General features: G+C 40.1%; 2 protein-coding genes across 3 annotated transcripts; both read right to left on the bottom strand.

Annotated features, from left to right (window-relative positions):
- Positions 1–2,604: 2,604 nt before the first annotated feature.
- Positions 2,605–7,079, bottom strand: LOC119744386 (collagen alpha-1(VIII) chain-like). 2 transcript variants are annotated; one of them, XM_038220294.1, is made up of 3 exons: positions 7,014–7,079; positions 3,766–3,833; positions 2,605–3,432 (listed from the first exon to the last, which is right to left on the bottom strand). In XM_038220294.1, exon 3 carries the CDS (start codon positions 3,430–3,432, stop codon positions 2,605–2,607), a length of 828 nt encoding a protein of 275 aa, XP_038076222.1. In that variant the 5' UTR covers positions 3,766–3,833; positions 7,014–7,079. The 2 variants fall into 2 exon arrangements, with proteins under 2 accessions (XP_038076222.1, XP_038076223.1); XM_038220295.1 differs by lacking the exon at positions 3,766–3,833 and having other exon boundaries at positions 7,014–7,055.
- A 7,445-nt stretch (positions 7,080–14,524) lies between these two features.
- On the bottom strand, positions 14,525–16,102 carry LOC119746178 (collagen alpha-1(X) chain-like). The gene is made up of 2 exons (XM_038222985.1): positions 16,055–16,102; positions 14,525–15,352 (listed from the first exon to the last, which is right to left on the bottom strand). The coding sequence occupies exon 2, from the start codon at positions 15,350–15,352 to the stop codon at positions 14,525–14,527; it is 828 nt and encodes a 275-aa protein (XP_038078913.1). The 5' UTR covers positions 16,055–16,102.
- Between the last annotated feature and the right edge of the window lie 667 nt (positions 16,103–16,769).

Genomic DNA, 16,769 nt, shown 5'->3' with positions numbered 1-16,769 from the left:
TTTGGAATTTACTTTTCTAAAAAAGTGAGAAGAAAATATGAATTAGAAAAAAAGAAATGAATTCGAACGTAATGAAATTCGGACTTTATTTCCCTTTAACAAAATTTCCCCGAAGTCTAAGGTTAGAAAAAACAATTGGGAACAAAACAGCGTTGAATCGAACCTGCAACCTCGCAATGCAAAATCACAACCCTATCGACTCAGCTCTCACACTGCTCGCCAAAATTTGGGGGGAAATATAAATATATACCTGCGTACGTATCATAAAAGTATCGTAGAGGGCGCTAAGCAACCATGTATGTGGGTGTGGTTTAGGAAAAGAACATTCGCATCCGGGGCCATGGTTTACCACGATGGGAACGTACAGCAAAGCTATTCTTACTGAAATAAATCTGCCAACAGATATTTAAACATTGCGGAAGAACATGTTTTACTGGTAACAATAATAATGTCCACCTTTAATTTGGCGGCCAAGTGTCCGAGAAAGAAACCTGTCTGCATTTCAGATTTGTTTTGCCGATGAACCCCTCCCTCCTGCTAAAATTCCTGTATCCGCCTCTGCACACACCCACCTCCCCCATGCACGTGGCGATAACCCTGGCCCTAACATACCCGGCGTTTGTAAGATGAGCGTATGAGGAAATCGTACAGCTTTACCCCTATTTAGCCTCTCTCACCAATGCTCTCCCTCTCATTCTCACCCATCTCCCATTAATCTGCGAAACGCAACCACCTTATCTCTATCACCCTTCAAACCCAAGCCAACCTGAACACCCTGCCCTTCCCAGGCGGATGCAGAACAACACTGTCGGTGGGCTTCTGGTTGTGTTGGGGAAGGGGGGGGGGGGCAAAGATACATGGGCCTGACATCCAGCATTTTTCATTTCTCATTTTGTTCTGTCTACATGTTTTAGCATTTTAAGAATCCGTGGGGTAAATGGGATAAGTAGACTACACCATCGTCTTAGTGCCATTCATTGTTCTTGATGAATTATTGAAAGATAGTAAGTAACAATCGGCATCACATTTTGCTCACCGCCCCTCATCTTCAATCCCTAACCCCCTCGACACCACTAATCATTCATCCTCCACCCCATCCATCCTCAACCAATGTTAACCCGGCCTTTCATTAACACGATCCCCAAATCTAGAAGTCAAAACAAACAAAAATGGACAAAAAATACAGGTAATTAACTGACTTTGTTTGCAATAATTTGTATTATCAAAGGATTAGAATTGTTAACTATAATCACAGATTTAAGTACTTAATAAGAAATTATTTTGTTCGTAAGATTCAGATTTGGATTTGCTCGTTCATTTCAACGACAAACGATTTTATTGACTCTCTTCAGTAAACGGTAATTTTTTCTCTGTAATTTCACTTTCTTGAGAGGAATTCGATGGATTGTATTACGAGTGGGACAAGGTTTTCCACATTGTTAAAAACTAAATGTTCAATTAAAGTAATGTTCAAAATACAGTTTTTGAGTATCTATATTCGATACTGATTACATGTTATATGATTAATTTCTGTGCTTAAATTAGTTAAGCTGTTAAACAGAGCACATCCTCAAATGTATACTTGGAAAAAAATGTTTCTTAGAATCAAATATATACTATATAATCATAATCGCGTAATCTGCTGATATAGTGTCACATTATCAACTCAAATTACATTAAATCGTAAACAATTTCATCATAGTGAACGCTCTAAAACTCGACTTTTAACATGAAACAAAACTCAATTATACATGTATAACATGGGATACAAAATAAAGTGTTTAACAAAAGTTGAGAGTTCTTGGTTCACTGTGGCTCAATTTGAAACTGTTGGTTTTTTCAAGAAAAACAGTTTCCGAGGATAAATAAATGATATCACCAGGCTTCATTTAATCTCTGGCTGTATACGGTATGCGTTATGCAAATGAAAAAAAAAAAAAAAAAAAAAAATTAATACATGCATTTGTTACTTCCAAGACAGACTATTGTAACGGTTTATGTTTTTTTTTTCATACGATTACCAGTTTAAGAAATGACAACATATATGCAGAAGGAAGGGTCGTACGCCCGTACTTCAGGAACTACGTTGGCTCTTGGTTACGGTGCGGAATGAATTCAAGATTTTTCGTTACTTTTCAAACTTATCCGCCATGGTGAGGCAGCGTTACGGTACCTCACAGAGTAAATATCAGTTCATGCGTTTAACATTCGCACTAAAAGCTGTGATGGGTTCAGTTTAACCTTCCTAAAGTTCGTCCAAAGCCTGGCAAGGCATATAGTGACCGTGCAGACTTCCACGTTATTTTAACGAAAAATAATGCATTTGAAGTGTTTTTCAATCGCATCTAAAACCTTCTTTTTCAAAAGTCATATATTTAACTTCTTTTAAATTAACTGTTTTTACGTAGTTTTGATACTTGAATGTAAAATGCTTTGTATTAAGAATCAATTATCTTTCTTATTATTATGACATTGAACATTTTTTCTTTTAATTCATTGGTCACCGTGTTGGCAAAATGGAAAGCGTAGTGTAGCATTGCTCCTGTATATTTATGGGTTGTGATCTCATTATATTTATTTAATTTTATTAAGTGAAATATTTATCTATTCGGAGAAAAGGAGGAAGCCACTGAATGAGGTGTAGTGATAGTTGGAACCACTTTGCGCCCTACCGGACATGGTAACATACACCGAGTCTCCTCGCTGCAGGACCAGCACCGCGCTACCAGACAACTGACCAAGTTGATTTGATGTACCATAGGTACTGATCACTTTGTAGTTATTTTTAACAAGATGGATGTAAAGGTAACCGCCGTTGCTATACTTAAGAACAGAGAACGTAAATACGTAGGTCCCCGGCACACTACATGTGAACGTGCCGGTCTCGAGATCGAAGCTGGTACCTGGCAGAAGCGTCTCAGTCTGCTGGAAGGGCAAACGGGTGTCTTGACTCGTAGAGGTATCCGAGTTGCTCGTCCTCACCACGGTGAATGCCACCCGCTTGTTGGAGTCGTCTGCTGTCTCCCCTAGCTCACCCTTCTGACCTTTGACACCAGTTTCCCCGGTTCCTCCGACAACACCAGGTAGCCCTCTCGGACCTATCTTGCCGGGCAGACCAATCCCATCATCACCTTTAAACCCAGTGTTCCCAGGTGCTCCCCGATCACCCATAGGTCCAATAGGGCCAATCTCACCTTGCTGACCTGCATCGCCCTTTGACCCCGGCTGACCGTACGGCCCCATCGGCCCTACTGGGCCAGGCAGACCTGGTATGCCGGGTATTGCAGCTGGTCCCTGGCAGCACTGCTGACACACCTGAGATGCAGGACCATCGCCATCCGAGGGAACCGGCCCAGTAACGGAAGCTCGGAGCTTGACAGAGTTATCCAGAAGGAGGGCGATTGACAGAATGGTGGCCACGCAGATCTTCATCTGAAAGGAAAACAATACAGGGCCTAAAATTACAAACAAAATCACTACATAAACTGAAGAATTTGTATACGAGACATAATTTGGAAGAATCATTATTCAGAGAATGTGTCGGCAGTGGCCTATCCGAGAGCAAGGGGATAACATGTAGATAAAATGAAGGGTTCTTTTTCAATCTGTTGCCATGGCAACTACGGGCAATCCAAACTTGTTAGTATTATTGTTTTGCCCGCCGATAAAAGTTTGTAAAGGAGACCGAATTACATTATTTGTCTTATGTGACGGCACGCCCTTTCCACGTTCATGATAGAATCAATTAAACATCATCACACCGACCTCGATGGTTCGGTCTTGAAGTCTTTAAGATCAGGTCCAAGAAGAGATCAAAAGGAGTTCACTGTAGGCTGAAAAATAATAAACAAAGAAAACCGGTAACGTTTATGCTTGAGTAAAGAAAGAAACACTTTAATCATTGATATTAATACAACTTTGAGGTTTTTTTTTCACTTTGATCAATAATCATTCGAAACCAGGAACAATTATTCACAAAAAAAAAACAATGGTGAAAGATTAATTGCATTTTCGTGACCGAATACGCCCAGAAAAAGCAACATGTTTTAATGACGCTTCGTGACATTTTTCTCTGGAACCTGAATGCTCCCGGAAATCAACATTAAATTGATTCAAACGCTTTCATGAAAGCCTTTGTTCAAATTCATTATACCAAAAAAAAAAAAAATCTGTGTATTTTTGAGGCACAAGTAAGTCATTGAATCTTTTTGAAAGCATAATTATCTGAGTTTTTAAAACCGGATATTCTTCATTTAAATATGTTTTTCCCGTCCAATTTCACACCTTACTTTATATGTGTGAACATTTTCCATCTAATTCGCATACAAACGTGTAAGCCTTCTCAAACCCAGTTGAATTTAGCGAACGATCAAATTATTTAAGGGTATCTCCACTATACGCTTAAAAAAGTAGGCAATTGACGTATTTGCATTGAATATATTTTGCTTTGGATTTCAGTCCAGCTCGGGAATTCAACCTCATGCTTACGTTCAATAAAGTCATACATGTTTAATAAAATTCGGTAGTTTAGCCAGATCAGTGGCGGCTCTAGGGGTGCGGAGGGGGCGCCCTCCCCCGGCAGTGACCGAATATTTATCAAAAAAGGCAAATTTCGATTGAGAGAGCCCTTCCACCCTCACCCTTTCTCCCGGCTCAAACTTCGCCCGGCAATAAACTCTCAGGATTCGCCCTTGAAAATATTAATTTCATGAAGCAATTTACACACTTTTGTTTTAATTGTCAGGGAAGGAAACATGACAGGAACGCTGTTAGGTGGCTAGATTATAGAAAGAATGACATTTTGAGCACACGTCCAAAATGAGGTTTATTGCGCCAAACTATACTTTTTTTTTCATATTTAGACCATATGAACCAGTTTGTTACTTGTAATCACTCTGTGGAAATAAGGAGATAATTAAAAAGATACTCAAAATCAATCAAATTTATTTTGTTATCGCCATCACGATAAACGGTTAATGCAGTCTTCAATCTTGTTTCTATAGTTTGCATGCATATCTCTCTTTTAGTTCTTTTAGTTCTCTTTTTTTTTGGGGGGGGGAGGTTTGTATTACGAAACTGAATGAATGTACGTAAACATGAAAGAAAAAATCTCGTGCGTGTTTCGTCATTAACCAATATGAAGAACCGGGTAAAATTAGGACAAGAAATCTGCTTCTTTTTTAAAGGGAAGATGCAAGATCTAAATTGACGCTGGAATAATTTGTGCAAACCTCAACTCTTAACATGATTCTACAAATGTATCCAGCCATGGGCATCGCCAGGATTTTTTTGGTGTAGAGGAGGACAAAGCACATTCCCCCCATATCATTTTCCCGATTGATAATTTTTTGAGGGTGTCCAGGGACATTTGCACCCCAACCAATTAAAGTAACAACAATATGATATTCGCACCTCTTTCTTCTTTTTCGTTTAATCCCTTTGTTTCTCCTGTTTTTGTGTTGTTCGCTTGTCCGAGGGGCAATTTTAACATGAATAACATGTGTGTGATCATAATCCGATTTGTTCGTTGCGCCCTAAAGTATATTCTGACAATTGAAACTTTTTATCCCGCAACGCTTGAAAGTAACGCTTAGACCTATCGTTGCAGACCAGTAATACATTTGAATATACCCTAATGTTAAAAGTTGTATGTCCCCACTTCAGAAATTCAGGTAAAATACACATATCTCTTTGAGGACTGTTCAAGACGTTCATCAAATTAAAGATTATTTCATTATCCTTCATTTTCTGTTCAATTTCCTGGGTTCAATCATCTAGGTGATCAAAGAAGATCATCCCTAAAAGCAGGCCTGAAGCCAATCGCCATTTTGAAAATGGACGCCTACGCTCCACTGCAAAATAGAGGCATTTTAGGGCCGAATCATCATCCACATTTTACAGAATTAAGAGCTGGCAGTCCTCTGCACGGCTTTAAACTTTTTTTTACAAATCATCAAGTTCACGGCCTTCAAAATGCTTTGAAAATGAAGAATTTGAGGACATGCAAATCGTTATATGGCCGGCATAGGCAATTTCGGACTAATTTGCTGGCCTGCACCCATGTAGTAATCAAACCGGAATGGCGTACTGTGAACAAGCGAAATGACACACTTTAAAAACACATTTTGCAAAAGGTATTGAGATTATCCCATTTTGCAATAACACAAAAAAGGACAGGATGTTTGAAATGTCCCGATTTCCTTGATACGTTCTTCCGTTGCCAACTTCCGCATAACCTTTTATCCTGAACTAGTTAGAGTGATTGCCGGGGGAAAAAAAGGTGAGCGCATTGCATCGGGATTATATGTTTGAAACAGTAAACAGGGAAAACTAGCGAGAAAATAAAGGGGTGAATGGTCATACTGATATTATGGTTCAAGTGTCGAGTTTTCGCAAGATTTCTTTCTTTGAACACGAAAAAGTTTAAATGTATCGTCTGACAAAATTGTGCAAGTGCATGAACTTCAATAACAATATGGAACTTGATGTAATACACTCTTTAAAAAGCTACAGCCATGTTTGACTGGAAAACCGGCCAATCTGAATGGCAATAAAAACTATAAAACTTCCAGGAATTTATAGTGTTGTTTTTCACTATTCAGTATTTAGGGCAATTAAAATGCGTCGAGAGTTCACTATGTAAGTAGGAGCTGAAATATTGTCAGACAGGAATCCCTTATTCCGAACAAATACAAAACTCGTGACTATTTGCTTTTAGTTATTATTATTGCCTGATTTGGCCTCACAAAATGTTGGTCTGATTCCGCATCAACTGTTCAGACTAGAGTTAATTCAGCTGTAGTCTATGCATCATAATACCTGGTTATGATTCAAGCACCAATATCGCATGATAAGTTATCGAATAACAGAATGGGAATGGAATCATCATTTTCGGAAATATTTGCAGCGTACTGTTCTGGATATACTGAGCACATTTGTGTCAATATCATATATATATAAAAAACAATCCAGAAGTCAGCAGAATTATCGTAAAGACTGTTTTAAACACTCACCGTGCAATTCTTGTTCGATCTTGCAAACAGTTCTCTCGGGTTGTTGTCTGAACGTGAACGTGAGTTGCGGTCGTTGTGAGGAGTGAGCCGGCAGCTTGTGACTTAAATATTGACGTCGATTTCCTGAGCAGTGATTGAGGAACTTGCATACACGGTTTGTGATTGGCCCCTGCGCGCTGTCAATCACACATCACTGACCGCTTCATATTGATGAGAGGGAAATACTGTTAATGTTACATTGCCACACGTTAAACCCGAAGTTTGTATCACCGACACTCAAATAGACGCATCTGATTGGTGGAATGACTATATGGATGTCGGTGACACCTTCAAACATGTGGAATGTGATTGGCACCCGTCAATCACAGACCACCACTTGTGGTCACCGACTTGTTGGCTGACTAACTCTGATTGGTGGATAGAATAATGACGTACATCGGCCATACGTGTTTCAATCAGTGTTTGTTTTGCGCTTCGTGTTATTTAATGGAGCCACGCATTTGGTGGCTGGTATTTTGTAGTCAGGTTATGCAATCTACTTTTTTTGATGGAACAACGAAAGCGTAGTAATTTATTAGGTGCATGTATAGTTGCCGCCCTCTTACTATGAAGTATACTTATTTTGCAGATTGCAGCCGTTCCCAAAGGCAACTTAATTATAACCATTCATCTATCCCCATCCTCTTGTCAAACTTGTCGGCCCGGCCAACTTCTCGGCATGCAATCGACCTTGCAACTGCAGAACCCCCTCCTCGTTAATTGAGGCCCTTCCACCTCTGCTTATTGAGCCCAACCTATACCTAAAACTAAACACACAACTCTGACCTTGACCCTCGCCTAATCAAACCTAATCCCAAATTAACCCAACTGCTTTGATTCAACCATGTGCAACAGACTTCTTTCCTTAGGAAACACTAGCCTTCAATACCCTGATCTCCAAGACAAGCACGAATCTCCATATTGAACCCCTGCCCCCATCATCCCTTCCCACTACTAACCACCCTGGGAAGCCAACGACGGATCCCGAACCAATATGCTGAGGCATTGAAAGGGGTGCTTATTTAATGCTAGAGTGCTGTTGTTCCCCCTTTCTATTAATACTTTCGTCGACAGGAAGAGGAAGAGTACATCTATTTTTTACAGCATTAACAGTCGTGTAGTGAAATTTGTTTTTCGTTGGGTAACCTATCGAGTGCCACTGTTTTTAGTTATTCACACATCAATTTTCTGCTGATGACAACTAACAGTTCACCACTAAAATAGACCGGCCTATAAGAATACCTACTAAGAAAATTTGAGAAGACGGTGGCCCATATTCTACCGAAAGTCCAAAATTATCACTAAGTGTGCCCCTGAGTGTGCCTGATTTCTAGCGGAACAATACTGCCCACAATTCCAAACAGTACCTATTCTTATACCTTTCTTTGGTGTGTCGTTTTTAAACCTAGTATTTTCTCGAGATACGCCGCGAAGTATTACACATTGGCGTGGTTTATTAAAGGGAATTAATTAAGACTCCTCATTTTCTGGAGGAAGCATTCAAAGAGTTAAGCGCCTCACCCGAATCCCAGGCAGGCTGAGTGGTGAGGCACGCCCTCCCTGGCTTTCCGGGTTACGCCACTGAGTTTGAAGTGACTTATCGTTTCTCATCATCCGGCCGGGACCATGATTTTGACGACGATGGGAACGTACAGTAATAATATTTTTACTGAAATAAATCTGCCATCGGATATTTGAAAATCACGGGGGGAGGGGAGTGTTGGGACAGCTATACCCAGTGGCAAAGAGGAAAGGACTTTCGTAGTACGCCGTCTAGCCTCAGGAATTGGCCGCCTGTTCAATGCGCATACCATGTTTACTAAATCGGGTACTCAGACCTCACTGCTGCACTTGGCAACGACCCTGCCCCTAACATACCTGCCCATAAGCTGACGTGGGTTCAACTTTTACCCTATCCAGCCTCTCTCACCAAGGCTTTGCCAACCCCAACCCCCCATCTCAGCCATCTACCATCAATCTGCGGACGCAACCACCTAATTAATGCGTTACAACCTTCGGACCCAAACGGCCTAAACACCCTGCCCCATCACGGCGGATACAGAACCAAATTGTTCATGTGCTTCCAGTTATGTTAGGTGGGGAGTGGAGGGGAAGGGGGCAGGTAAAAGGGCCTGATACCCGGCAAGCGGGCCGTTACAGAAACGAAAGCGAAAGCCTTTCATTTTTCCTTCATTATTTTTCCTGACTACATTATACTAGCATTTTGGTGGCCTGGGTGGCTTTTCCGTAAAATGCTCGCCTCTCACCAAGGTGACCGCAGTTCGAATCCTGGCCGCGGATCACGTGTGAGTAGAGTTGTGCGTTGGTTCTCTCCTGTGCCACGAGGGTTTTTCTCCGTGCCCTCCGGTTTTCCTCCCTCCGGCAAAATCAAACACTTTCGATCTCAGTCTGTGCTCCGTGGTCATATATGGGTCGATGTGGTAGGCAGCCATAGGCGCCTTTACGTGCCAGCGGCCCGACCACATTGTAGCCGCGTCTTTTGCAATTCAGCATCCCAGCTGCGAGTAAGGATGATTAGCCTCCCAAATTATTAATTATTATATTTCAAGAATCCATGGGGGGAATGAAACGAGTGGACTACACCATCGTCTTAGTAATATTTACTGCTCTTGTTCAATTATTGATATCAGTTTTGTTGCCCCCTCCCATTTGCAACCCCTTACCCCCTCGACACACATCTGTACCGGGCCTTGAACACGAACCCCAAATTCAAGACGACAAAACAACAAAATAACTATACAGAAATACAAAGTAATTCACTGAATTAGTGCAAATATTTTCAATATCAAATTGACTAGAATTGTTAATAATAATCCCTGATATAAGTATTTAATAAAACATTTGTTCACAAGAATCAGATTGGTATTTGCTCGTTCATTTCGACGACAAACGATTTTTTTTACCTTTTTTTTAAGTAAATATTCAAAATGTCTTTTCAATTCTACTTTCCGGAGAATTTGATTTCATTCGTCCAGAGTGTATTACAAGGGGCATGAAGAGTCCCATATTATCAAAAAGTAGAGTTTTAGATATTATGATATTATGAAATGTAAATGCACTTGAAAATAAACAACACGTTTTGTACAATAAAATAATCATTTGCAATAGAATTAAAACTGCATTTTAACAATGCTGTGATAGTGTCACATTAACAATTAAAATTTCATTAAATCGTAAACAATCATTTCATCGGAATTAAACTCTAAGACCAAACTTTTAACACGTTAAAAATCCAATGAAAATAATTTGGCACACAAGAACAAAACAAAAACAATAATGACATTTAAGATGTCATTGGTCCACTATGGTGCAATTCAAACTCATTTCTTTGTTTGTTTTTTTAGAAAGAAAAGAAATCCTTCCGAGGATTAATAAATGATACTGCATTGGGCGTGTCTCCGCCGGGATGTCTCTTATCCGGGGTAGCGTGAATTTAGGACCCTATGAAATACAGACTCATTAATATTATAGTGCGTGTCTAGCTGGTGATAATTAGTAGAGTGACCGCTCATACGAGAGAGTTTAACCGATAATAGGGTGCTAGTAAGTCAATCACATGTAGTAATGTTTGTAGAAGACATAATTATGTGAGTTTTAAAGCAGCAAAGTCTTCATTCAAATTTTAGTCAAATTTTTCACCCTCGCTCATTCAAAACTACAAAACCTTTTTTTGCAAATGCACTGAAACACGGGCAAGCGTTTTCGCACCCGGTTGAGTTGAGCGAAAATATAAAAATGTTTCAGGGTATCTTCATTACCCGCATAACAAGTGTGCAATCTAGGTAGGCCTAACTTGTACATTGAATTCAATTTGGTAAATACGTTACTTTACCAAAGTTAGACATTCGGAACCAATACTAGGGTGAAGGTGTTATAAGTTTTCACAGGAGTCTGATTTTCATATGACACCGGAAACAAGCCTTTTTTGTTCTTCAATGAAGTTTGGATGAGAGAAATTTATCGGGAATCAGTATTAACCTGAGTGTCTGAGGAGCAGCACCATGGCCAGCTCCGGACATGTGGGAGGGGGGAGGGAGGGGCCACATTACAAGCTGGGGGGGGGTGGACACCACAAGAAAACACACAATTGCAGATAGTGTTTTTACGTTTATGGTTTTTGCCAATGGGGGCTTGGCAGTTGCTCTCTTTGTGGAGACCACTATTTACGAGGCGCCCCCTCTATTGATGGAAACTTAACACTAGTTTTATTTAGCGCGCCCTTTATCGAAATAAACTTTCATTAGTTGTTTGACGGTTTCTCGGGAAATAGAATCTCCTCATGAGTAATACATCAAGACCGATTACTGGCCGAACTTACAACTTAACACATCTGGGCCTGGTATAGGCTCGGGTTATTGCCCGGCCCCCAAAAAACGAGTGTGTCATATTTCTTGGACGTTGACTTTCTGTTTTCATTCGGTTTGTATTTTTCGCGTTTAAGATACTATATTTGTTTCGGTCAAACATGTATGATTATTTCATTGTTTGACAGTTTCCCAATAATATTAAATCTCATAATGTTACGCAGTCATCATGACAAATCACTGGACGAAATTCTAATTTTGAAATACATAATTAACTCATTTTGGGGGCAACAACTCAAGAAATACTACATGTATTCAATGAAAGTTTCAAACAAACGCGTTGGAGATCTACAGTCAAGAGTATTAGTAAAAACAATCAGGAAGTGTAGTTATCACTAATGTCTTTGGGAGTCGATTTACAGGTCTTGGGGTGCAGCCCTGTATTAAAATTCCCATAGACACCAGTGCTAAATGCCCATACTTCAAAATTCTTGTAAAAATGCTCAGAACTCTCACGGGTATAGCTGCACAGAAAAAAAAGGTAATCAACATGTCATCTTTTATTTTATTTTCATTTTTTTGTGGGTTGACCATTGACTTTTCGATATATTCTCAACCAAAGAAGGCGACCCCTGTTTTTTTCCAAAGTGGAACAATAGCCATCTTCAAAAACGATCCCTCCACAACATGACACAATAGCGCCACTTTCGAGCCCAATTGCATCCAAAATGCTCAGAATTGAAAGCCTCAAGTCCGGGCCAGAGGGTTCATTGCGTTATCTCTTAAAATCCCCAATTTTATGGCTCTCAGAACACTCTAATGTAGAATATTTTGAGGGTTTAACTTTCTTTCATGCACTCGGCAGATGGGTTTAGGCCTATTTACCGGTGTGCACCCTTTACCATCCTGCATGGGCGCGATTTTTTTTTTCTCCCAAACGTCATCCGCATAATTGGTGTACGGGTAAGCGTTTTGGAATTTACTTTTCTAAAAACGTGAGAAAAAATATAGATGAATTCGGACGTAATGAAATTCGGATTTTTGTACTATTTCCCTTCAGATTTGTTTTGCCGATGAACCACTTTGCGAAAATTCCGACCCTGCACACATCCATCCCCCCCCCCATATGCACGTGGCGATGACGCTGGCCCTAACATACCCGGCGTTTGAAGATGAGCGTGTGAGGAAATCGTACAGCTTTCACCCTATTCAGCCTTTCTCACCAATGTTCTCCATCTCATTCTCACCCATCTCCCATTAATCTGCGAAACGCAACCACCTTATCTCTATCACCTTTTAAACCCAAGCCAACCTGAACACCCTGCCCTTCACAGGCGGATGCAGAACAACACTGTCGGTGAGCTTCTGGTTGTGTTTGGGAGGAGGGAGGGGGGGGGGGGCGAAGATACATGGGCCTGACATCCAGCATTTTTCATTTCTCATTTTTTTCTGTCTACATGTTTTATCATTTTAAGAATCCGTGGGGTAAATGAGATAAGTAGACTACACCATCGTCTTAGTGCCATTCATTGTTTTTCGATGAAGTAAAAGTCGGCATCATATTTTGCTCCCCGCCCCTCATCTTCAATCCCTAACCCCCTCGACACCACTAATCATTCATCCTCCACCCCATCCATCCTCAACCAATCTTTCATTAACACGATCCCCACATCTAGAAGTCAAAACAAACAAAAATGGACAAGAAATACAGGTAATTAACTGACTCTGTTTGCAATAATTTGTAATATCAAAGGGATTAAAATCTATAATCACAGATTTAAGTACTATATAAGAAATTATTTTATTCGTAAAAGTCAGACTATGATTTGCTCGTTCATTTCAACGACAATATTTCTCTGTAATTTTACTTTCTTGAGAGGAATTCGATGGAATGTATTACGAGTGGGACAAGGTTTTCCACATTGTTAAAATCTAAATGTTCAATTAAAGTAATGTTCAAAATACAGTTTTTGAGTATTTATATTCGATACTGATTACATGTTGTATGATTAATTTCTGTGCTTAAATTAATTAAGCTGTGAAACAGAGCGCATCCTCAAATGCATACTTGGAAAAAAATGTTTCTTAGAATCAAATGTATACTCGAAGAAAAAAAACACGTTTCTCTAAATCAAATATATTCATAGAATCATAATTGCGTAATCTGCTGATATAGTGTCACATTATCAACTCAAATTACATTAAATCGTAAACAATTTCATCATAGTTTATGAAAGCTCTAAAACTCAACTTTTAACATGAAACAAAACTCAGTTATACATGTATAACATGGGATACAAAATAAAGTGTTTAACAAAAGTTGAAAGTTCTTGGTTCACTGTGGCGCAATTTGAAACTCTTGTTTTTTCAATAAAAAAAGTTTCCGAGGATAAATAAATGATATCACCAGACTTCATTTAATCTCTGGCTGTATAGGTTATGGGAAATGCAAAAGAAAAAACAACAACCTTATTGTTTTAATACATGCATTTGTTACTTCCCAGACAGACTATTGTAACTGTTTGTTTTTGTTCATACGATGACCAGTTTAAAAAATAACACCATATATGCAGAAGGAAGGGTCGTACGCCCATACTTCAGGAACTACGTTGGCTCTCGGTTACGGTGCGGGTTGAATTCAAGATTCTTCGGTACTTTTCAAACTTATCCGCAATGGTGAGGCAGCGCTACGGTACTTCACAGAGTAAATATCAGTTCATGCGTTTAACATCCGCACTAAAAGCTGTGGTGGGGTTCAGTTTAACCTTCCTAAAGTTCACCAAAGCCTGGCAAGGCATACGGTGACCGTGCAGACTTACACGTTATTTGAGCAAAAAATAATGAATATGAAGGTTTTATTTAATCGCAGCTAAAACCTTCTTTTTCAAAAGTCAAATATTTAACTTCTGTTCAATTAAATGTTTTTTTTTTGTGCAGTTTTGATGTCTTGTAAAGCGTTTTGTTACTTTAATGTAAAATGCTATGTATTGAGAACCAATTATCTTTCTTATTATCATAACATTGACAATTTTTCTTTTAATTCATTGGTTACTGTTTTGGCAAAATGGAAAGCGAAATAAATACAATGCAGCAATGCTCCTGTATATTTATGCATTGTGATTGAATTTTATTTATATAATTATTTATTTATTCGGAGAAAAGGAGGAAGCCACTGAATGAGGTGTAGTGATAGGTGGGATCACCTTGCGCCTTACCGTACATGGTAACATACACCGTGTCTCCTCGCTGCAGGACCAGCACCGCGCTACCAGACAACTGACCACGTTGATTTGATGTACCATAGGTACTAATCACCTTGGAGTTGTTTTTAACAAGATGGATGTAAAGGCTACCGCCGTTGCTATACTTAAGAACGGAAAACGTAAATACGTAGGTACCCGGCACACTACATGTGAACGTGCCGGTCTCGAGATCGAAGCTGGTACCCGGCAGAAGCGTCTCGGTCTGCTGGAAGGGCAAACGGGTGTCTTGACTCGAAGAGGTATCCGAGCTGCTCGTCCTTGTCACCGTGAATGCTACCCGCTGGTTGGAGTCGTCTGGTGTCTCCCCCGGCTCACCCTTCTGACCTTTGACACCAATTTCACCGATTCTTCCCACAAAACCCGGTATACCTCTGGGACCTATCTTGCCAGGCAGACCAATCCCATCGTCACCCTTCGACCCAGTGTTCCCAGGTGCTCCCCGCTCACCCATAGGTCCAATAGGGCCAATCTCACCTTGCTGACCTGCATCGCCCTTTGACCCCGGCTGACCGTACGGCCCCATCGATCCTACTGGTCCAGGCAGACCTGGTATGCCGGGAATGGCAGCAGGTCCCTGGCAGCACTGCTGACACACCTGAGACGCAGGACCATCGCCATCCGAGGGAACCGGCCCAGTAACGGAAGCTCGGAGCTTGACATAGTTATCCAGAAGGAGGGCGATTGACAGAATGGTGGCCACGCAGATCTTCATCTGTGAAGAAAACAAAATAGGGCGTATATATATATAACTGCAAACAAAATCAATAAATATAAATAAATAATGATGTTACATAAACTGAAGAATTTGTCTAAGTGACATGTATGTCTTCATAATATTTTTGAAGAATCATTATTCAGAGAATATGTTCTGCGTAATATTAACAAAAGGTGGGTTCTTTTGAAATCGGGTGCCATGGCAACTACGGACAATCGACATTATTGTGCTTGATATTTTTTTTGCCCGTCGATAAAGGTTAGGAAAGGAGGCCAAATTACATCAGGTTTTTGTGTTTGTTTGTGTGTGAGTTTGTCTTACATTCACTATGTTGACTTGTGAACAAAAGATGTCGACATAATGCATGTTGTGTTGACGTTATGTGGACTAAGCCGTGTCCACATAACGTTTTGCCCTTTCTGGAAAACAGGTCTAGAGGCATTTTGGGGTTAGGTTTATCTGTAGCAGAATGAAGCGAAACACTATAGGGAATCATAAAAAAAAAAACAATTTGGGTTGAAAGAGTTTTCACAGTTTAAGTAAAGTTATTTTTTGTACCGAGTTTTCTTAACTACACGAAAACAAAGGAATGTCCACATAGCGTATGTAAAACAAACATCGGTGTGTGTGTGTGTGGGGGGGGGGACGGCCGCCCTATCCACGGTCATGATAGAATCAATTAAACATCACCACACCGACCTCGATGGTTCGCTCTTGAAGACTTGAAGATCAGGTCCAAGAAGAGATCACAAGAAGTTCAGTGTAGGCTGAAAAAAAAATCAGGTAATGTTTACACTTAAGTAAGAAAAGAAACAAAGTATAACATGACATGACTTTCGATAAAGGAATGTACAAAAACAACCATGCATATCAGACCTTAACGATGCTAACCCTAAAAGGGCCGGGTTATTTTGACCATCTCTTAGCCGGGGAGGGGGGGGGCAAAATCAGCCCCTCCTAAGATATCAGCCATTGAGTGACAGTTCATTAATAGATCAACCTATCATGCACATACCCAAGACATTTTATGATTAAAGGTCAAAGGGCTTTGGAATTATGGCTAATTAATTATTCATATGCACGAATGGTAATTCTGCTCTGTGTACACTACGTATATGAGAACATTATTTTTTCTCCCCGCGCGTATCAAAAGATGCGCAAGGCTCAAGGCTAAAAAGTCACAACAGATCGGGTCGCGAAAATAAAAAAGAATTTAAAGGCTATCGCTGAAAAAGTTGAGGGGGGGGGGCGGATTTCGGCCCTGGCCCTTTTAGTGTTAAGTGGCTAAATGATAGAATGAATGAAGTTTTGAGCACTCGGCCAAAATAAGGCCTACTGCGAAAAAAAGACTTCTTTCACATTGATAAACCATCTTTCGAAAACAGGAAAAATGATACTAATTAATAGTGGACAC

Source organism: Patiria miniata, unplaced genomic scaffold (assembly GCF_015706575.1).
Source record: "Patiria miniata isolate m_02_andy unplaced genomic scaffold, ASM1570657v1 HiC_scaffold_7, whole genome shotgun sequence".
NCBI lineage: Eukaryota > Metazoa > Echinodermata > Asteroidea > Valvatida > Asterinidae > Patiria > Patiria miniata.
Note: the sequence above shows the minus strand (reverse complement) of the source record. Positions and strands in the feature narration are given on the sequence as shown.